The sequence below is a fragment of the Rhinolophus sinicus genome, linkage group LG02 (assembly GCF_036562045.2).
Source record: "Rhinolophus sinicus isolate RSC01 linkage group LG02, ASM3656204v1, whole genome shotgun sequence".
In the NCBI taxonomy this organism is placed as follows: Eukaryota; Metazoa; Chordata; class Mammalia; order Chiroptera; family Rhinolophidae; genus Rhinolophus; species Rhinolophus sinicus.
Window position 1 is genome coordinate 96656359 of NC_133752.1, and position 23659 is coordinate 96680017.

A 23659-nucleotide genomic window follows, 5' to 3' on the forward strand; every position below is an offset into this window, starting at 1 on the left:
CTTCATTCCCAATTTGGATGCCTTTTATTTCTTTCTCTTGCCTGATTGCTCTGGCAAGGACTTCCAACACTATGTTGAAAAGCAGAGGTGATAGGGGCCAACCCTGTCGTGTTCCTGAACGTAGAGCAAAGGGCTTCAGTTTTTCACCATTAATTATGAGATTAGCTGAGGGCTTATCATCTATGGCCTTTATTATGTTGAGGTATTTTCCCTCTATACCTATTTTATTCAGTGTTTTAAACATAAATGGATGTTGTATCTTGTCAAATGCTTTTTCTGCATCAATTGATATAATCATATGATTTTTGTCCTTTATTTTGTTTATGTGATGTATCACACTGATGGACTTCCGGATGTTGAACCATCCTTGTGCCCCGGGGATGAACCCCACTTGGTCGTGATGAATAATCTTTTTAATGCATTGTTGTATTCGATTTGCTAGAATTTTGTTCAGGATTTCTGCATCTGTATTCATCAGATATTGGTCTGTAGTTTTCCTATTTTGTGTTGTCCTTACCAGGTTTTGGTATCAGGGTAATGGTGGCCTCATAAAATGAGTTAGGGAGTACTATCTCTTCTTCAATTTTTTTGGAAGACTTTGAGCAGGATTGGTATTAGATCCTCTTTGAAGGTTTGGTAGAATTCACTAGTGAAGCCATCTGGTCCCGGACTTTTGCTTTTGGGAAGGTTTTGGATGACTGATTCAATTTAATTACGGGTGATCGGTCTGTTTAGATTTTCCAGTTCTTCATGGTTCAGCCTTGGAAGGCTATATGTTTCTAAGAACTTGTCCATCTCTTTTAGGTTGTTGAATTTGGTGGCATATAGTCCTTCATATTATTCTTGGATGATCCTTTGTATTTCTGTGGTGTCCGTGATAACTTCCCCTTTTTCATTTCTGATTTTGTTAATCAGTGTCTTCTGTCTTTTTATCTTAGTGACTCTAGCCAAGGGTTCATCAATTTTGTTAATGTTTTCAAAGAACTACCTCTTTTTCACATTAAGTTTTTTCCATTGTCTTTCTGTTCTCTGTTTCATTTGGTTCTGCTCTGATTTTGTTATTTCCTTTCTTCTGCTGACGTTGGGTTTCACTTGTTCTTCTTTTTCTAGTTCTTTAAGGTGTAACATGAGGTTATTTATTTGGGATTTTTCTTGTTTCTTGAGATAGGCCTGTAATGATACAAATTTCCCTCTTAAAACTGCTTTTGCTTGCTGCATCCCCAAAATTTTTGTAGGATGTATTTTCATTGTCATTTGTTTCTATGTATCTTTTGATCTCTCCTCTAATTTCTTCTTTGACCCAGTCATTCTTTAAAAGTATGCTGTTTAATCTCCACGTATTTGTTTTTTCCTGCTTTCTTTTTGCAGTAGATATCCAATTTCAAAGCCTTGTGATCAGAGAATATGCTTGGTATGATTTCAATCTTCTTAAATTTGCTGAGGCTGATTTTATGTCCCAATATATGGTCTATCCTTGAGAATGTTCCATGTACACTAGAAAAGAATGTATAGTCTGATGTTTTAGGATGAACTACTCTATATATGTCAATTATGTCTATTTCATCTAATGTGTCATTTAGGGCTGCTATTTCATTATTTATTTTCTGTTTGGATGATCTATCCATAGCTGTCAATGATGCATTTAAGTCCTGTTAGTAGTTGCTTGGAATATTTCGGTGCTCCCTGATTTGGGCCATAAATATTGATGACTGTTATGTCTTCTTGTTGTATAGTCCCCTTTACCATTATGAAATGTCCATCTTTGTCTCTTGTTACCTTTTTCACCCTGAAGTCTGTTTCATCTGATATCATTATGGCTACACCTGATTTTCTCTGGGTACCATTTGCTTGGAGTGTCAATTTCCACCCTTTCACTTTGAGTCTATGCTTGCCCTTGTAGCTGAAATGTGTCTCTTGGAGACAGAATATGGTTGGGTTTAGTTTTTTCATCCAATCTGCCACTCTGTGCCTTTTTATTGGTGAGTTCAGAGCATTTACATTTAGGGTGATTATTGATATGTGAGGATTTCCTGTCATTCTATCTTTAGTTTTCTGGTAAGGCTGTGTCTCCATTGTTTCTTTGCCTTTTTGTCTTTGTCTATTATTTCCATGTGGTGGTATTCTATGATGTTTCCCTCTGTTTCTTCTTTTATTACATTATATATTTCAGTTCTGGATTTTTTTTGAGTGGTTACCCTTAAGTTTATGTAAAAGAAAGTTTGATATTTAGAGTATTCCATTTTCTTCAGCACACTTATTTTCTCCATTCCCATATCTGAGTTCAGGCCTTTACTCTCTCCCTTTTAATGTTTTGGTTGCCACAAATTGTCCCTGTTGATGGTGGTTGAATAGCCTCCTTTAGTATTTCTTGTAGTGCATTAAAAAACTCCCTCAGCTTGTGTATGTCTGGAAAGGTCTTTATTCCTCCTTCATATCTAAAGGATATCTTTGCTGGATATATTATTCTTGGCTCATAATTTCTCTCTTTCAATAGTTGAATACTTGGTTCCACTCCCTGCTGGCTTGTAATCTAATGGGTTTCCTCTGTAGGTTACCGTCTTCTTTTCCCTGGCTGCCTTGAGGATTCTTTCTTTGTCGTTGATTTTAGACAGCTTCAATACAATGTGCCTTGTAGAAGGCTTGTTGGGATTGAGGTAACTAGGTGTTCTATTTGCTTGTTGGATTCGAGGATCCATTTCTTTCCACAAGTTTGGGAAGTTCTCATCAACAATTTGTTTGAATATATTCTCTGTTCCCTTCTCTCTTCCCCTTCTGGAATGCCAATTATTCTTATATTGCTCTTTCTGATGGAGTCAGAAAGTTCTTGTAGAGTTCTTTCATTTCTTTTAAGCCTCAAGTCTCTTTCTTCTTCCATCTGTGTAATTTCCAGGTCTCTATCTTCGATGTCACGGATTCTTTCTTCCATCTGGTCAACTCTACTACCTAAGCTGGTTATTTCATTCTTAATTTGTTCTATTGAGTTCTTAATCTCCAGAAATTCTATTTGGTTCTTTTTTAAAATTTAAATCTCTTTTGTAAATTGTTCATGTTGTTCTTTGATTGTGTTTCTGCATTCATTAAACTGCCTTTCTGTGTTTTCTTGCATATCGTTGAGTTTTTTCAGAACTGCAATCTTGAATTCTCTGTCATTTAAGTCACATATTTCCATATCTTTAAGTTCCTTTTCTGGAGACTTTTCACTTTCTTTCTGAGCTGTCTTGTTGCCTTGGTTATTCATGGCAATTACTGATTTATTATTTCTCTTCCTAGACATCTACAGGAGTGGCTTCTGCAACAGGTTGATAGGAAGAGGTCTTTCTTTTGTTTTCCAGTACTTGTTGGTAGAATGTTTTATTTTCTCTCCGACTGCAGCCTTTTTTTTTCTCTCACACGGTAGTGCTATGTTTTCTCTGAACTATTCCAGCTTCTCACACAATGGGGGGATTCCCTGGGAGATGGGCTTCTCCTCTGTTAATAGTTCACCTGGGTCACAGGGCGTAGTGTCTGTGTGGGTATGCGGAGAGCTTTTGAAGTTCCAAAGCTCTTCCTGCAGCAGATTCAGAGCCCGTATGTTTCAGCAGTTCTGTTTACTGCTGTAGGGATCCGCCCAGATAGGTGGGGCCAGGGGTGGGGTGAGTTGTGAGAGGTGGCCCAGAGCAATGGCAGCGACCACCACCACAGCCGGTCCTGCTTCCACAGCACCCTCCCCTTTGCCGGAACTAGTTGGGCTGCGAATCTGTGTCTGAGGACCACAGTTCTCAGAACAGCAAATATTGTGTTCTTTTGATCTGACACTACTACTGTTCGGCTTCTAGCACCGGGCAGGTCGGGGTGGGGTGAGCTCTGGAAGGGTAGGGAGGGGGCATCTACTCTCAGTGCCTAAGGCTTCTGTTCTCTGCTTGGCAGTGAGGGTTTAAACCACCGTTTTCAGCTTTCTTCCCTCAGTCTTTTCTCCAAGGTCTTTGCCATGAGCGTTGGGTTCAGCCGTGTTATATGCTGCCCCCTCAGCCCTGTGGGCCATAAGCAGAGCCCTAGCAGTCCGAGTTCTTCCCTCTCCGGCAGCTGCGGTAGTTCCGGGATTCAGTGAGCTCGGAGCACCGAGCAAGCTCTGCATCCTGTGCCCCCGCAGCTCCGTTTCTGCACTTCTCCCTTCCCTCCCCCGCTCACACGATTCGCCCACCTTTAGGTGAATTCAGTAGTAGGCCTCTTTGTTTTGCCTGTCTGCTGTACAAGGAGTCCTTTGTGGAGTTATTGTTGTTCGATTAGTTGTAAATTCCAGGGGAGCTTTACAGAGGCTCACCTCACACCGCCATTTTGATGATGTGTCCGAAGGTTTAAAGTCTAGTATTGCCTTTCTCCTTCATCAGAACCCTGGGTAGGGGACCCCCACATCTCTATCCCCAGGAACAATACATTGCTTTGAAAATATCAGTCTAAATGTAGCAATAATGATCACAATGTTACAGGAGTTTTACAAATGCAAATATCTGTTCTGAACTAGCATCACATAAACAGGAGTTAATTGCAGTAATAAGTTAATGATTGTTAAGAAGTGTTAGAATGTGTGCCTTTAAGTTAAAATAGTGATAAAATAGAGAGGATGTTTAGAGAAAGGGACAACGAGGATAGCAGTATTGTTTAATCTGACATGGATTACAATGCTGTTAGTTTCAGCAAGATTGACCATATTGTATAGGAAATCCTAGCCAGGGCAATAAGGCAGTAAAAAGAAATAAACAGTATACAATTTAGAAAGGAAGAAGTAAAACCATCTCTATTCACAGAAGAAATTATCTTCCCAGAAAATCCAAAAGAATGTATAAAAAGCTATTAGAATTAATAAGAGGTTTGAAAAGTCATAGTTTTCAATATACAAAATCAACAGTATTTCTATACACTAGCAATAATCAATTGGAAATTAAAATTCAAAGAAAAACTTACCAAATATAATAGGACCATGAAACATTAAATATTTAAGTATAAACCTAAGAAGTATGTCTAAGATCTGACTCTTGAAACAGCACAAAATACTGATATTAAATAAGACCTAAATAAGTTGGAAAATGTACCCTGTTCGGGGATTGTAAGACTAAATAGTGTTAAGATGTTAATTCTCCCCAAATTGATCTATAGATTGAAAGCAATCCCAATAAAAATTCTAACAGGTTATTTTGTGGAAATCAACACACATGATTTTAAAATTTATATGGAAAGGCAAAGAACTAGAATAGGTGAAACAGTTATGAAAAAGAACACAGTTGGAGGGCACACACGACCTGGTTTCCAGACTTCTAATACAGCTACAGTGATCAGTACAGTAACGGTGAAGTACTGACAAAAGGATAAGCAACAGAGGAACAGAACTGGACAGAGTGTTCCGAAATAGACCCACACTTATATAGTCAATTGATCCAGGACAATCGGACATTCACTTGCAAAAAAAAAAGAACCTTGACCTTGACCTGTACCGTAATAATTAAAACAACAGGGATCACAGACCTAGATTTAAACCTCAGACTATGACACTTCTCAAAGAAAACAGAGGAGAACATCTTTGTAACCTAGAATTAGGCAGAGATTACTTAGATACACAAAAAGCATGATCCCCCAAAGAAAAGCTTGATAAACTAGAGTTTATAAACATTTTAAAATTACGCTCTTTGAAAGAAAAAAAACACTTATGGAAATGAAAAAACCCACTGGATGGAAAATATATCCAAAACACATTTAAAAATGTATTCTTTTATCTAATAAAGGATTTGTGGCTAAAATATATTAGGTTGGTGCAAAACTAACTGCAGTTTAAGAGGTTAAAAATTGCAAAAACCTCAATTACTTTTGCACTCCCCCAATATAAAGAACTCTCAAAATGTAATAATAAGAAAACAAACAACCTAATTTTAAAAATGAGCAAGACATTTGAAAAACACTTCATCAAAGAAAAAATATGAACAGCAAATAACCGAAGAAAGTATGCTCAACATCATTATTCATTATGGAAATGCAAATTAAAACCACAGTGAGATACTGTCACCTACTGAAATGGGAAAGATAAAGAAAAAAAGAAAAACTGGCATATCAAGGGCTGCCAAAATGTGGAGTAACCTGAACTCTAATATACTGCAGGAGGAAATGCGAAATTATTCCATCACTTTGGAAAATAATCTGGCAATTTCTTATATACACTCACCATATGACTTAGAAATCCCAAGAGAAACTAAGACATAAGTACACACAAAAACCTCTGTGTGAATATTTATAGCAGCTTCATTCAATCACCCCAAAAAGGAAACAAACTAAATATCCTCCAACTAATGGATGGATTTAAAAATTGTGGTATATCCATATAATGAAATCCTACTTGACAATAAGAAGAAATGAATGGTACACCTAACAATATGGATGAAACTCAAATTAATTATGCTAAGATTTACAGATTTACTAAGGCTACATGATATATGATTATGTTAGATGACATTCTGGAAAGAACAAACCTCTAAGGACAGAAAATGTATCAGTGGTTGCCGGGGCTGGGTTGACTTCAAAGGATCACAAGGATATTTTTTGTGGTAAGGAAGTGTTCTACATCCTGAGTGTGGTGATTTACAACACCACATGCTATTGTCAAAACTCACAGAACTGCAAATTGAAAGAGATGAATTCTTCTGCGTGTAAATTATACCTCGATAAATCTGAATTTAATTTGTAAAAGATTTTTAAAAAGCTGTTTGCTGGGGGAAAATATAATAAGGATCAGAGCCAAGTCAATGAGAAAAAATAAAATCTTATAAGAAGAAAGCACAGCTACCTAACCAGAATGAAAGGAACTTGAAGAGAGAAAGGGGTTTCAAGAGACGATGAAACCAAAAAGTTAAGGTTAAGATGTCTCCAAAAGATAGCTTCATCCTCGCCTGAGAGGTCATAGGGAAAATGAGAGTAACTTAACAAATAAGAAATCATTTGCTCTAGAGCAGCTGAGGCAACTGAGTGACAGAGTAGAAGGTAGAATTCTAAAATGCCCCCGCCTCATTCCCATCCCGTGGTGTACACACCTTGTATAATCTGCTCCACTTGAGCGTGGGTGAGACTTGTAAGTAACATGGGAATTCACTCCCACGATTAGGTGACTAGTCAATTGACTTTGAGTTTACCAAAAGGGAGTTTATCCAGGGTGAACCTGACCTAATCAGGCTAGCCTTTAAAAAAGGGGGACTGGGCTCTCTGTGAATGGAAAGGGTCCCCTGCGGTGTTGTGAACTGCCTGTGAAGGAGTCCATGAAGCAAAGACCGGAGTGACAGCAGCCTCTCGTTGCTGAGAGCATCTCCAGCCAAGAGTCAGTGGGAAACGGGGACTGATTTCTGCCAACAACCGGTGATCTTGGAAAAGGACACCAAACCTCAGATGAGATCAAAGCCCAGGAAAACACCTCGATTTCAGCCTGGGAAGACGCTGAGCAAAGAACCCATGCCCAGACTTCTGATGCAGAGAAACTGTGAGATGATAAATGTGTGTTGGTTTAAGCCACTGAGTTTGTGGCGATTTTGTCATGCAGCAATAGAAAACCAATTCAGAGTGAATTAAAATGTGTCAAGCTGGTTTAATCAACGCAAACACTTTTATGGTTTTGACTCCAACAGCTCCTCACCCAATAGTAAGCTAGTTTTCATGATTTACCATATATTGACTCAAGCATCACAAAAGGTAATGTCATAGAAGAGGGGAAGACTAGAGGGATGACATTTTTAGAGAATAATCTCCATTAATTCTGTTAAGTGGCGGCCAAGAGAGCACGGCAGACTGGTGGAGGGGCCTTCTGCTGGCGGTGCCCTGCTCTTGTCTCATCACACTTGATAATTCACGGTCCCTACAGGCTTCCCTTCTCTATCTCGGGGCCATGACTGCAGCCACCAAGGTATTATCCTTCTCCTCTCTGGGCTGGACAGCCTCATACAGGTCTCCAGGGCCAACAGTGGCAACCAGGGCAGAAACATGTCAGTGTTCACTGGACTTTCTTAATACTCATTCTTAACACATTTGTGAGGCTGGGCACCAGGAAATAACCACTCAACTTCATAACCATAAAAGAAAGCATGACTCATTCCTGAAGCATCTTTCCATATATGTGAAAATAGCTAGGAGGGTCCCTCCTCCTCCCCCCGCCAAAGAATACTACTTGAATTACAGGTTGCGATATCTTGCAAATTAAAAAAAATTATATTCTTCATCTTCATAACATTATTAGTTGTTTATATTATTCGATAAAGCTGTTCATTCTAAATGTCATATAATGAGAATGGAACAAATAGTAACTTACCCTGTAACTTTTTAGTCTGATGAAATCGACCTTCATAGAGACAAATCTATCTGAATTTCGACTGATGCTCTTAAGGTGTTCTACAAGGTCAGCACAGAACTTGTAACCTCCTTTTAGCACACACAGGACCATAATGTCACAGTATCCTATGTCTTTCATAATATCCTTAGCCAGCCGCTCAATTCTGAAAGAAGGGATTAAAAGATATATTAAACCATAACCACTTCAGAGTATTTTTTGTTCCTTTCAGAAAAATGCGTGATGTATTATGCATATTAGATTATGCAGGGGAATGTGGAGAAGAGCTTGGGAGACAGAAGCCTACAGATAAAGACGCTTTGTTCAAGTTGGACAAAGAGAGAGTGTTCAAAACATATTTCTGACAACCACATCGTCAATAGTACATATTTGCTCCTCTGCATCACAAAAAATACTTAAGGTGTAAAATATAAAGTCAAAGATCATGAATGCTATTATTTTATCACTACAGAGCCTGGCAATGCTGTGATGGCATTTGGTGATAATCACGCTCACTTTATAGCAGAGAGCAAGGACATGGAGAATGACTCACCCACCTTACATTAGAGGAGCCCTTGGTAACTATCAAAAGAATAACATTTGCCTTATATTTCACAAAGATAGCACATTACCTATGTGAAAGGTGCCCCAGAGTACAGTTCCAGTAGACAGCATTTCCATGGAACAAGATGTGAATGACGCCTCCTAGAGTTATGCAATGATTGGGCTGGCACCCAATACCTAATTTGGAACTGTCATTGTGTTTTTTTCTAATTGCTTCATGTGTATAAGTCCATTGACCATACAACCATACATTAAAACCTTGAACGCAGGCAGGATCTAAAGTACATTTTTAAAAAATTCCCACTGGCACCTCAAGTAGAATTAGATTTCAAATAGATAAATTGAATGATCTGAAGACATATGCATATATAAAATATATTACATGTGATCTACATATATAATATATAATTGCATAATGCATTTTATATGATTTGATGTTTCTTTTATTTTTATTTTATTTCTAATTTAAAAATGTTTAATTAAAAAAATTTTTTTTAATTACAGGGGGCATACAATATTATATTAATTTCAACACAGTGATTAGACATTTATATAACTTACAAGTTGATCACCCTGATGATTCTAGTACCTCCCCGACACCACACATAGTTATTACAAAGTACAGCATAGGAAATACTGACTATATAGTGAATAATATAGTCAATATTCCCTATGCTGTCCTTTACATACCTGTGACTGTTTTTACAACTGGCATTTTGTACTAATCTGAATCCCTTCACCTTTTTTACCCTATTATATATGTTTTATATAAGTGTGTGTATACATATGCATACACACATATACACATACACATATAAAGTGGCAACCATGGTTTCAGGCGATGTTTCTCAGAATATGATCATCAAAAAATGTACACCAGCATGCCAGATACTCTACAAACAGAGACATCCGTTTCCATCCTGATGGAGTGAGGAGGTCAACACATCCTCTCCATAAACAGCAACTACAAAGCTGGACAAAACTGTCAAAAACAACCATTTCAGCACTCTGGAATCAACCAAAGGCATACAACAAACTGAGAACGATTTATTCATGAAATCACTGAACACTGGGTAGAAACAGGACAAGTCTGTGGCACTCTTGCCCAAAAATGCCCCGTTGTGTCCCTCCCCCATCGACTCTGTTGCTCAACAAGGTAGCTCAACCCGAGTGGGCCACTGCCAGCGGGAACCCACCTGGCTGGGAGCACCGTCAGCTAAAACGGCCATGTTGGGAGCATGTGAACAGGAAGGGCCGGTGGCTCCACTTTCCTGTATTCGCAGTCCTGTTTGAGCAACTACTAACTGGTTAGACCAGTCTGGGATTTGACAGGGAATTCTGGGAAGTGAGAGTCAGAGGAGAGGGGTAAACAATAAACTCGTCACAGATCCCAAATTGACCAGAAGTTATGTGTATGCGCAGAAGAGACTAGAGTGGGCTGACACCGCCCACACATCCCTGAATGATGGAGTGTGTAGGCATGTGCAGAAGAGACACATGAAAACCCAGTAGAATGTAAAACCCATGAAAGCCAAGGAAGACTTGAAAAAGGCCAGAAATTTGAATGTGCCTGCAAACCATACATTTATCAGCAGAGAGTAGAAGCCTTACTGGCTCAAGGTGCCTGGGTACAATCTCTAACCAACCTTATGCTGAAGACTAAGCTATTCAGACAGAGGGGTGAACCCTAGTAAGGAGGCTTAAAAATAAAAATGAGAAAAATAAACTGCACATCATCAGAGGCCACACATTGTGGGGGAGACATATTTCACAGAGTGGAAGACAAAAGAAAAACAAAAACAGAGAAAAAGAGCAATGCATACAAAATAGTTGGTCAATATTAAACCAACTGTATCAATAATCACTTTAAATGTGAATGGTCTAAGTATACCAATTAAAAGGCAGAGACTGTCAGAGTAGATTAAAAAAAATCCTAATATACGTTGTCTAGAAGAAATTCACTTTAAATATAAAGACACAGATAGACTAAAAGTAAAAGGATGTACAAAATATACCATGCTAACATTAATCAAAAGAAAGCTGGAGTTGCTACGTTAATTTCAGACAAAGCAGACTTCAGAGCAAGGAAATTATCAGGAATACAGAGGGGCATTACATAATAATAAAAAGGTCAATTCTCCAAGAAGACATAACAATCTTTAACATGTAAGCACCTAACAACAGGGAGTCAAAACAATGATAGAACTACAAGGAGAAATAGATGAATCCATTACTGCAGTTGAACACTTCAACACCCTTCTCTCAGTAATTGAGATCCAACAGGCAGAAAACCAGTAAGGATATAGCTGAACTGAACAGTACCATAAATCAACTGGACCTAATTGATGCTTATAGAATTCTCCATTCAACATTATTTCTCAATATGAAAATGAAAAGACAAGACACAGACTGGGGGAAAATAGTTGCAAATCACATATCTGATAAAGGACTTGCATCAAGCATACATATATAAAGAACTCTTACAACTCAATAAGATGACAACTCAGTTTAAAAAACTGGCAAAAGAACTTAAATAGACATCTCTCCAAAGAAGACATATAATAGCTAACAAGCACACTAATCATTTGGAAAATACAAAGTAAAACCACAATGAGATAGAATTATACATCTGCTAGAATGGCTATAATCAGGAAGGAGGACAGACAATGCTAAATGTTGGCAAGCAAGTGGAGAAATTGGAAACCTCATACATTGCTGGTGGAAACGTAAAATATACAGCCACGTTGGAAAATAATTGGCAGTTTCTTAAACAACATAAAACCTAGAATTCCACTCAAAGGAATCCATCCAAGAGAAATGAAAAGATATGTCCACACAAAGAATTATATGTGAATGTTCATAGAAGCATTATTCATAATAGCCCCAAACTAGAAATCCAAATGTCCATCAACTGTTGAATCAACAATTAAATAATGTATGTTTTAAGTTGGTTTCATTGTTAAAGTCAATCAGGTTTCTTTCTTTGTTCAGGAATTTCTATATATTTAATATGAATTGTCAACAGAAATTAAGCAACTTGGGAGATGCAAAATTTCCCAAATTTATTTGATCACAAAATTGTTTTATCCCTCTGAGGATCAGAATTTTTTTCCATAGAAAGTCATCTTAGGCCGTGAGAAAACCCAAGCTAGACCTTATTTTAATAATATACTATAATTTGAGAGCATATACAATGGAAAATTTTAGAATTTGAGTGAAAGAATGATATTTCCTTTTGCTTACAGACAGAAATTGATGGAAAGATAATGTCTTGGGAATAGTGACCACCTAGTGTTTTTCAAACTTTCTTTTGGAGGAGGGTCTATTTCACAGTTAAATTTTAACTCAAAGATATAACACACACGCACACACACACGTGAAGTAGAGGCAGAAGCACGATGGTTTAAGGAAAGGGTAGAGTAGGGCCCAACTCTCCATTTGCTCCTACTCCCCAGTACTCCCCCCACCACCCCAATTTCTGGGTCTCTGAAGAATCTCTAAGATGCCTGGGAATGCACTGTGAAATACACAAAGCTTGCTTTCCACATAAATGTGAAGGCTTAAGTATTTGACCCTTGTCAAAGGCCCTGGAAAGGTAACAGTCTGGGCATGAGGACTGTTTTGTGCAAGGGGTATGACCTATAAATCCTGACGCTTGTGGTAGCCCGAACTGGAGGGGGCTCTCTGAAAACCAAGGGACAAATGGGGGTGACTTAGGGGCTTACAACAGGTGAGAAAGTGTTGGCTTTTGGAAAGCCAAGCAGCTAGGAAGCAGCCAGAGGACATCAATGTAGATGGGTCAGAAATAAGTAGAAATCATATTCTAGAAATAGTTCTGTACAGATTTTTTTTAAGCTGCACATACACCTATTCCCAAAACTTTATTACTGGCTGGAAAATATAATCGCACAGACTGGGTGACCTCTGATACATTATTTGCTTTGAAATAAATGCAAGTTGCAGGAAAAGCCAGGGCTTTGGGGTGTGTCCTATGAAAGCAAAGGTCACTTCTTAACTGGTTAACTCAAGCGTCTGTGGAAAATGTGAGACAAAGGTGCTCAGGTGAAAAGCAATGCTTTCCCATCTCCCATTTTCATCAGTTTGTACAGGACATTGTTATCTTGAGGCTGTTATTGTAATGTCATACTTTATGTATGTATGTCCTTCTTACCATTTCTCCTGGACAAATGTAAACAGTTCCAGTTAAAGCACAGATTCTTTTTATTCCAAATTCTCTGTCCTACATAAGTTCTGTTCACTGCTATATAAAAGTGACTCAGGAATAGGGTCGTAAAATTTACTGCCCGATTCACACGAGAGCCAGCCCAGCACAGGACTAAGACCGACACAGGAAGTAACACTCACCTGTCCACAATGACGCCATGAGGTATGAGGACATATTCCAAATCTCCATAATAGTGCTGTGGGTATGTGAATAAATTCAAGTCATACCCTGGCCAATCGTCCATAATCTGTGAATCAAATTATTTTGGTTATGATATTTTTCATTGGAAATTTTGAAAACAAATACACAAAAAGAGTATCATTTGAAAAACAGAATAGGTCTGATAATCAATATGGCATTAAATTATATTCTGTCAACTTATGAAAAGCTCAATGGGACCAGGTAATTTGTTTCACATAACCTGATAAAGGACCTAGAGCTGAAGTGAGAGAGTACGTACTCCCTTCCTAAAACTTGACATCATGCAATAAAAATATAAACTCAGTGTCGTATAGCTAACTTGATAGTATTGTTTCTAAGAGTGCATATGTGTAACTATATAACATGTCTAAATTATAAAAATTATCATGAATGTAACATGAATATATATAACATGTTTGTAATTATATTAATGTAGACAGTATCATCATACATTACTATATTATTCCGTGTTTCCCTGAAAGACCTAGCCGGACAATCAGCTCTAATGCGTCTTTTGGAGCAAAAATTAATATAAGATCCAGTCTTATATTATTACTATAATAATATAATAATATAAGACCGGGTATAATACAATATAATATAATACAAGGTATAATATAATATAATGTAATATAATATAATACCGGGTATAATATAATACCAGGTCTTATATTAATTTTTGCTCCAAAAGACACATTAGAGCTGATTGTCCAGCTGGGTCTTATTTTCGGGGAAACATAGTATATACCATTACATTTCTAGGCATGTAAATGCCTCATCGGCCTGGGAAAGACAACCTATTAAAAGTACATGTCGGGGCTGGCCCAGTGGCTCAGGTGGTTGGAGCTCCATGCTCCTAACTCCGAAGGCTGCTGGTTCGATTCCCACATGGGCCAGTGGGCTCTCAACCACAAGGCTGCCAGTTCGATTCCTCGAGTCCTGCAAGGGATGGTGGGCTCTGACCCCTGCAACTAAAGATTGAACATGGCAACTTGAGCTGAGTTGCCACTGAGCTCCCAGATGGCTCAGTTGGTTGGAGCGCGTCCTCTCAACCACAAGGTTGCCGGTTCGACTCCCGCAAGGGATGGTGGGCTGCGTCCCCTGCAACTAGCAATGGCAACTGGACCTGGAGCTGCGCTGCACCCTCCACAACTATGACTGAAAGGACAACAACTTGACTTGGAAAAAAGTCCTGGAAGTGCACACTGTTCCCCAATAAAGTCCTGTTCCCCTTCCCCAATAAAATCTTTAAAAAAAAAAAAAAAAAAAAGTACATGTCTCCCGGGATTAATGAAGACCCAAAATTCTGAGTCACCTAGTCCTTCTAGTAAAAATTGCTACAGGATGTACTATGGTCAGTACTGAAGTCAGTCTTATTGGGAAACTGTTGCTCCAGAAAAGTGGCCTATTCCTGTAGTAGGAAGACTGCTAGCAAGCCTTCCTCTTGCTTAGGATGGGATGTGCAAGTTTTGTGGTTCAAGCAGTAGAGGTAGGAAAGAAAACGAAGCTGAAGGTATTACTGTTACTTTCAGAGCATCAAGGAAGGATGCAACACGAAGGTATTACACATTCTCAAACCATACTGTGGCTGCACTGCAGGTTCTGGTTCTCGTAATTACTCCTGCACACTTCCATCAGATGCCTCTGTTGAGCTTCCGAGGCCCTTCCTCACGCAGACTATCGTAATTTTCCAGTCCAGTTCCCTTCACCATCCCCTTCCCATCCTCAGATTGCTCTCCAGTCAAGTCATGATCCTTCCCAGCTGTGTTCTGTTCACGTATGTCTTGCACCTACAACCTGTTCCTCTCTTCCCCCTCAACCTCTGTATTCCAAGCTCAGCTCCCTTTGTGGAAGCTCAGGTCAGGCCCCACTTCTTTCTGGAGGCCTGTTTCCGCTCTCTGATCTTCTCTCCCAAATCCCTGGTGCCCCTAACAGCTATCTAGTCTCCCAAAGGCTCCCGTTCAGGTTCCTTGATTAGATTCCTATCCCTTCCAGCCTCTGGCTCCCTCAGTCTGGTTTGGTTTTTGTTGTTTTAGAACCCATCTGAACTTCACGTAATCCTGGGACACTCTCCTGCTTTCCATTCTTCTCCTCACTAGGGATTTAAAACCACTTCTCTTTTTGCTCAGATTTTGGAAGGTCATTCTACCCCACACCTGCTCCCCAAGTTCTGGAATGCCAGCCAAATGAAACCTGTGGTTATTGCTCCCCAAATTTATCCTTTCCTCCCAGGAATGGACAACTCATTTTCCCAGTTCTCAGGTCAAAACCTTGGAGTTGTGGTCGACTCCGTTCTTTCACCCCATTAGCAACTCTTATCATCAATTCCTTGAAAATGGAACCAGGACCTCCTGTCAGCATCTCCACTGCCTCCCCCCATCCGTGCCATCATCATTTCCCCAGGGACTATTGCCACAGCTGCCAAACTCACCTCCTGGCTTCCACCTTGGCATACACACCCCGGCCACACATGGCAGCTGGAGTGCTCCTTTACAAAGGTGCGTCGTATCATAGCAGTCTTCTGCTGCAATTTTTTTCAAGGGCTTCCCATTTCACTTTGAGTACAATCCAGAGTCCTCACATGGCTTCCCTCTCTTCCTCCCTCACTCTGCTTCTGCGACTGTTGTCCTTGCTGGTCCTTGAATGTGCCAAACATGTTTCTGCCTCAAGAGCTTTGCACCTGCCATTTCTTTCGCCTACAATACTCTGCCCCCAGCCATCCACTAGCTTACCCTTCACTTCCTCCAAGTCTCTGATCACCTATATAAAATAGCACCCGTCTTCTTCACACTCATCCTCGTAGCTCCGTACCCAGCTTTACTTTCCTTCATAGCATGTATTCCTACTGGATGTGGCCCGTGGTGTGTGTGCGTGTGTATTTTGTCTTGTCTCTTCCCACTGAAATATTAGCTCCTCTGGCAGAGACCCTGCCTGTCTTATTATTGAATCCCCGGTACCCAGGACACTGACCTGGAATATGGTAAGTGTTCAAAAATGTTAAAAGGGGGAATAAATGACACATTCTCCATCCACAGATTACCCACAACTATCTGAACTCCAGCCTCCACCCTGGGTTTGTCTCCATTTGATAAAGAGCACTGCTGTTCAAGGCTCTGGAAATTCATGGGTAGACTGATAGCCAACGGTGTATGTCATCTGCATAGTTGAAGAGTATCACATCTGCCCTGCCTCTACCAGCAAATTGGCTGGGTGTAAATTGTTGAATTTGCACAGAGCAACTCTGGTTTCCACTCCTGAGGCCTGCTGTAACCATCAATAATACCACAGCGGCTGAACCACCAGCTACCCATGGGCAGCTTCCAGAAGACCCACTGGCAGGCCAAGGTAAAGACCAGACAAGAACCCTGACCAGTACTTTCTGGCTCCCCTTCCAGACCACACACTCTACCCTCTCAACTTCTGGGAGCACTTCCAGGTGGTGGCATCATTAACTGATGGTCTTCTGTGCCCATTCCTCCCACTATGCAAATGATTTACTGCCCTCTGCTCTGGCGACATCTCAGAGACTACTCTCCACTCCATGTCCTAGAGCTCGGCTCTGATACAAGCTGTGGTGTTAGGGAAATTACTTAGCCTCTCTGAAACTCAGTTTCCCCCTCCTTTAAATAAGATACAATAAAACCTACATACAGGGTAGTTATGAGGACTAAGACTAGAACAGATAATGTACTTGAAGTTCTAGTACATTTCCTGGTGTATAATAAATGCTTAATAAATGACGCCCCCAAAAAAGGAAAAAAATGATAAGAAAGTGACAAATAAACCAACCTATAGATAAAACCTGTAGTGGTAATCCGCAGCTCAGAGGCAGAAGGAGTAATGGTTACGAGCACGGACTTAGAAGTCCAACACACCTAGAGGTGAGGTAGCTAACTGTGAGAACTTGGGCGCTTGAACGTCTCTGAGTCTCAGTGTATTCATCTGTAAAGGCGAGTCAAGGACTGCCTCATATGGTTACTGTGAGAATTAAATAAGAAAAATAATGGATATAAAGTTCTTTTATCCATACTTAGTCTATAGTACTTATGCAAGAAATGTTAACCATTTATATATGCTGAAACATCAATAGTTTACTTACAAATTATATATTTTACTTAATTTAAAGAAGTGCTTCCAACCTCCTTGCCAAAGTCTTATTACTCTAGGTAAAGCTGTAAATTTAAAAGTAGAAGACATACATTTCTCTAAAACTATTATATAATCCAAACTGGCCTTATTTCCAAAGAGTCCAAAATAGTAAGTTTTCCTGGTTGAGATAAAACACAATTAGAGATAAAAGAACTACTGGTTTACTTTGTTATTCTTAATGGTGCATGCAAATTGCATTGTAAATAAGTCCTAAACGTTAGGAATGGAGATTGCTATGAACTGTAGATAATTATGTTATTAATCTGCTTTTAAAAAAATCAAAACAAGAAGTCTTTAAATAGTTTCAGTATCATAGATAACATGCTCTAATTTTATTCAGAACAATGCTCTCTCTGTTCAAAGACACAAAAACACGGCCAAGCTGGGGAAGTGACAAACACATTAACTGAGCCATTTCACACAACATCAAATCCCAGAACTCATTCCAATTCTTTTGTCTCATTTGAAGATACATTGAAAATCTTTTTTCTAAGTCGTTAAAAATACTTTGCTGCTCAGAATATTTCTTGCATTATTTTTCAAGTGGTTTTCCCCAGAGAGAAAAATAGTTTGGAAACATATAAAAAGTGAATCTCTGCTCTTCTCTGCTGCGGCGTCCCATATTCTGGGCCCCTACTCTCTCTTGCAGGCTGTGACCAGGGCTGCTGCCAATTTCAGGCTCACATCTACCCCTCCACCATCAGAAAGATATGGAGTCCTACCCCTCAGCTCTGTTTCCAAGAATCCCACACATGAATCACATCAGCACCTTGACCCTGAACTCACTTGGAGTTTGCCTCGCCTGCCTATATCCAACTGGACGTTAATCTAATTATCCTGTGTTCTACTGGAGAAAAGGACAAACATGCAGGAACTATCTCCCTTCTGCATTATTTCCAGCCTTGGTGGGCCCTCTCACTACCTTCCTGCATCTTTCAGAAAACTGCCTTGTTTTTGAAGGCTTTTTTGGACACAGATTGGGCTTACACTGTTCCATCATTTGCTTTTTAGACTTTAACAATCTACCTATCCTATTAGTCATAGTTACCTCACTCCTTTTTAAGAGTACCTATTATTAAATAAGAGTGCTATATTTTAACCATTCTACTGATGGGATGGCTTTGTTTTACAGATGGCTTTGTAATTGTTCAATCCACTGGCCACTTTTCCATCTTGGTCCTGCTCCTTCTGTAGTATCTAATACTCTTGATAATCTCTTAGTGTCCTCCCCACTCCCGGCGCCACAAAACACTGTTCCCTGGGCACCCACCACCCTTCCTGCTCTCTACTACTTTGCTACTCATTCTTGGTCTCTTTATCTGGCTTCTCCTGGAAACTCTGCCTCTTACATTTGGGACTTTCCAGGTTTCTACCCTTAAGAGTACTTTTTCATTTTTTTCCATTTTCACTGGGCATCCCTATCCACTCCCAAGTATCAGATATTTTTCTATTTGCTAATGATTTCCAAATCTATCCAATCACTCTCCTGAATTCCAAATATGAATTTTAAATTGCCTATGTTGCATCCTGACCTGTGGGCCCTATGTGCACTACAGACTCAATCTGTCCAGAATTGAACTTGTTTCCCTTTTTGCATTTTCATCCCTCCCACCCAACCCCAGGCCTGACCAGCCTCTCCGTGGCAATTGGAGTGTTTTTTAAACCATAAATTTGGTGTAATGATTTCTTCTCCGGATGTAATGATTTCTTTACACTTGGTATGTGCCGTCTTGGAGTACTCAGCTTCCGGGGGGGCGGGGGGGGGCTACCCCTGCTTACCCTTCAGATCTTGGCTCAAATGTCACTGAAAAGAGGACATCCTGACCACCTGAGCAAAAGTAGTGCTCCCCAGCCCTTCTCCAACCACTCTGTTCTCCTCTTTCTTTCTTATTGCATATATCACTATCTGAAATTCTCTTATTTGCTTTCACACTGCCTGCCTATGACCTTTCTGTAGAACGTAAGCTCCATGAAGACAGGGCTTTGTCTTGTTCCCTGCTGTATACCTAGAACCTAGAACATGGCCTGGAACCCAGCACCATCAAATGTGTCGAATGAATGAACTCATCCTTTAAGAAGGAACTGCCCTGCTGTTAAATTAAGAGCTGAGCAACACATTTCAATCCAAATAATTCTGTTGGAGTATGAGGTGTTTCCTTCCGCAGCCCATTTACTCATTCAGTCCATTCATAATCATAGATTATCCGTGAATTACAGGCTAATCTCTGAAAAAAGAATCTTAATGTAGTAAATTAGCCCCACCTGCCACCCTCACCACTGTTCTACATTAAACCTGACACAGTAATAATCACCACCTTCCAGAAACCATTCTCCATGGGAGCCATGAGCAGAAGTTGCTGGCCACAGGGCAAGACCAGATTTGAATCCAGGGCACTGAGAGATGGGTACCCGCTGGGCTGGCTGACTCCTCAAGGGATTGCCAAGGGTACAGAGGCTCTGTTCTGGAAACTCATTATCCTACATCCTACCGTCGGGACCCACAACTTGATATTTTACACACGTCCTCTCCAATTCGCTCAACGGGCCTCTGGTGCTGTGGCCCTTTTGCAGGGAAACTGGGGAAACTTTCGCTGGAGAGGCACTGGCTTGTCTAAAGCTTGGGCACAGACCCCTACAGACAGGGTCCCAGCGCAGGTTTTAAAGCTCAAACTCCATCCACTTGAGCTACTTTAGCTGCCTTGAAGAATCCTTAGTATCTTTTTGGATAACAAATGTGAGGCCCGGGCTAGAGGACTCAGGAGCAAGCACAAAGAGAAGGAGGCCCCCAAGAGTAGCCCGCGGGGGTCTTCACAGACCCACGCTGCTCCCAGGGGTGACTCCTGGCGGCTGGCAGGAGTGGGACCCAGCACCACACAGGCTTAACGCTGGAGTAGCGGATTCCTGGCTGGGGGGCGGGAGTTGAGGCGGAAGGGGGACACTGAGAACACCGGGTGAAGGGACGTTAAGTATTTGGTCAGATTGCGCGGGGGGGGGGGGGGAGCGGAAAGGGGAGGACTGGGTTTGAGGACGAAAGCGATCCTCGCCGAGAGGGAAGAACAAAGCAGTGGCCGGCCCGCGCTCACCCGAATGCACTTCAGGCATTGAATCTAAGGAGGCTGACAAGAAGGAAGGGGTAGGGAGAGCGCCGGGAGCGCACGACTCAGCCCGAAATAATCGGGAGTTTGCATTTACCACTACGCCTCGCCCGCAGTCTGGCGCCTCTTCACTGCTCCCGGCCATGTTTCTCCTGGGGAAAGCGGGAAGGGAAGAAGGCCGCGGGAAGGATCTGGGAGGGGACGGGGCGGTTGGGGTTGGGGTGGGGCCGCCCCGCCCCCAGCCCTCGGGCTGGAAAGCTCGCCGCGGACCGGTGTCTGGCTGGGCTCCAGCGCCTCCACCACGGCGCCCCCTCCCCGATCTCCTTCCTGAGCTGGTCCACCGAGTGAGGACACCGGGAGCAATTGCGGAGCAGCGCTTGCTCCACCTGAGCTCAGGCCCCAGGCGCGTCCCTCGCCGCCGCCGCCCGTCTGCGAGCTGGGGACCTCTCCTGGTCCGCGCCCCCCTGGGACTCGGGAGAAAGTGGTTGCCCGCGGCTCGATTTTTACCGGAAGAGAAAGTGTTCGCTTGTCCCCTGCCACCCTGAGTATGTCTTCCCAGCTTTCAGACTAACAATGTCGTGGAGTCCTTCCTGCTAATTTGTATGCACTCTTGATCCCAAGTAAACCTTTGAAGAGGTCTGCATTCTAGGACGTTCTCGAGTAGGGCAGTGCATGAAACGCTCCCGGATGTGGTTTTTAAATCCTCGAGCTGCCAAACCAGGAGTTTGCAAGAGCCACGCTATTGCTTTTACCTTGGAATGTACTGCGATTATAGGATATCTGGGCTTTGAATTAGGGCCTCTTCTTAACCGTATTCAGCGGGGGGGGGGGGGGGGGGGGAGAGGGTGAGATTTTTTACAAGTTATCTGCTTTACTTTTTGTAAGAATAGATGGTTGGATTTCATTGTTTCAGGTTGCAGTTTAAAGCAATTATTCTCTTCAGATTAGAAATCATTTTATGAATCTTTTGTTAATTCCTGCCCGAATCCCAGCCTTCCCCAAGTGAATGTCCCGGGTCTTTGTTTCTCCAAGGCCCTGCTTTCCCTTTATGTATGTATTCATTCCCCTGGTCTCTGCTGTCCCGCCACATCCTTTGCGGCCCTGCTCTGGGTTTCAGCGCTTCAGCTGAACACAGCTCTCTGACTCGGGCCTCTCCACCTCTCCAAAAGACAGTTTTGTTAATCTTCGGGCTCCGGCACAAGACAGAGAGAGGAATGCTGATTTTGCCTGGTTTGAGGGGCATACTGTTATCAATCAGTTAATGTCGCTCTAGGTTGGAAAAATAGTCCTTCAGACATGGTCCCTGGCTGTGCTCAGCACTGCTTGGTCTTAGTGTCTTCTAAATGCCAGCGCAGTGGAAGGAAGACAGCTCCGTGGATCACTCAGATTACGCATCACACTGGTCACCTGGCTCCTGTAAACTGGGTGATACTGTTTCCTAGCGCACAGGTAAACATTTTCTCTCGGTATTGTCAGAGGTCCTTGTTTGGGGCTGTTTTACAGTCTGCCTCTCACCTCGTTTCCCAAAGGTGAAGGATCATCTCCTATGTTTCATTGTGAAACACCAAGCCCAGGAACCATCTTAACACTACAACTTCCAGGAACTGAAAAATGCTATCTCACCCGGGGAATGATCAAACATTAGGGTTCATAGGAATCTCTTGGGGGAGCCGACCACCACCCTACCCTGTAGGCTTTGGTGGAGAAGCTGTGTAGTGGGACTCAAGGCTAAGACACAGGTGAGTGTGATGCAGGTGGTTGATGAACCATGCCTTCACTTTACCATCTTACTGCTGCAAAATCAGATTTATCCATAAGAGACTGATGTGGGTGTTTGGGGCCAGAGTAGGGGAATGGTACTTCAAAATAAATTACAGATATAGCTGCCATACACAAGTCAAATAGCAGCAACTGTGTGCCACGCCCAAGCACTGTGGAAGATGTCAGGGAAATGGTAGATAAATCTTCTTTCCTCAGGAAAGCCATTAATTTTTTTTTAATTAAAGTTTATTGGGGTGACAATTGTTAGTAAAGTTACATAGATTTCAGATGTACAATTCTGTATTGCATCATCTATAAATCCCATTGTGTGTTCACCACCCAGAGACAGTTGTCTTTCCATCACCATATATTTGATCCCTCTTACCCTCATCTCCCACCCTTCACCCCCATTACCCTCTGGTAACCACTAAACTACTGTCTGTGTCTATGAGTTTTTGTTTCTCATTTGTTTGTCTTGTTCTTTTGTTGTTTTTGGTTTATATACCACATATCAGTGAAATCATATGGGTCTCTGTTTTTTCTGTCTGACTTATTTCGCTTAGCATTATAATCTCAAGATCCATCCATGTTGTCACAAATGTTCCTATTTCATCTTTTCTTACTGCCACATAGTATTCCATTGTGTATATATACCACAACTTCTTTATCCATTCATCTATCGAAGGACATTTTGATTGTTTCCATGTCTTGGCCACCGTAAATAAAGCTGCAATGAACATTGGAGTACACGTGTCTTTATGGATAAATGTTTTCAGATTTTTGGGGTAGATACCCAGGAGAGGGATTGCTGGGTCATATGGTAATTCTATTTGTAATTTTTTGAGGAACCTCCACACTGCCTTCATAGCGGCTGCACCAGTCTGCATTCCCACCAACAGTGCATGAGGGTTCCTTTTTCTCCACAGCATCTCCAAGAAAGCCATTAATTTAAACTTAAAACCCAATAGGTTCACAATAAAAACAATGTAACTTGCTTGGATGATAACAGGAATCTTACAAATGCACACTCAAGAACATCCTACAGGGGCCGGCCTGGTGGCTCAGGCGGTTAGAGCTCCATGCTCCTAACTCCGAAGGTTGCCAGTTCGATTCCCACATGGGCCAGTGGGCTCTCAACCACAAGGTTGCTGGTTCAAACTCCTCGAGTCCCGAAAGGGATGGTGGGCTCTGCCCCCTGCAACTAAGATTGAACACAGCACCTTGAGCTGAGCTGCCTCCCGGATGGCTCAGTTGGTTGGAGCACAGGCTCTTAACCACAAGGTTGCCAGTTCAATTCCTCGATACCCGCAAGGGATGGTGGGCAGCACCCCC

The 23659-nt window shown here is 41.4% G+C and overlaps 1 protein-coding gene across 6 annotated transcripts in view; it reads right to left on the reverse strand.

Moving 5' to 3' along the window:
- Window positions 1–21143, reverse strand: part of PRTFDC1 (phosphoribosyl transferase domain containing 1) — a 95682-nt gene extending 74539 nt beyond the window's left edge. Inside the window, exons 1-4 of one of the 6 annotated variants that reach the window (XM_074324930.1) lie at window positions 20664–20762; window positions 17112–17300; window positions 13262–13368; window positions 8315–8498 (exon numbers count right to left, since the gene is read on the reverse strand). In XM_074324930.1, the coding sequence (XP_074181031.1) occupies window positions 8315–8498; window positions 13262–13365 (288 nt within the window). In that variant the 5' untranslated portion in view covers window positions 13366–13368; window positions 17112–17300; window positions 20664–20762. Of the gene's footprint in view, window positions 1–8314; window positions 8499–13261; window positions 13369–15753; window positions 17073–17111; window positions 17301–20554; window positions 20575–20663; window positions 20954–21073 lie in introns of those variants that run through there. The other 5 variants (XM_074324931.1, XM_074324934.1, XM_074324932.1 and 2 more) reach the window with 5 other exon arrangements.
- Window positions 21144–23659: the final 2516 nt, after the last annotated feature.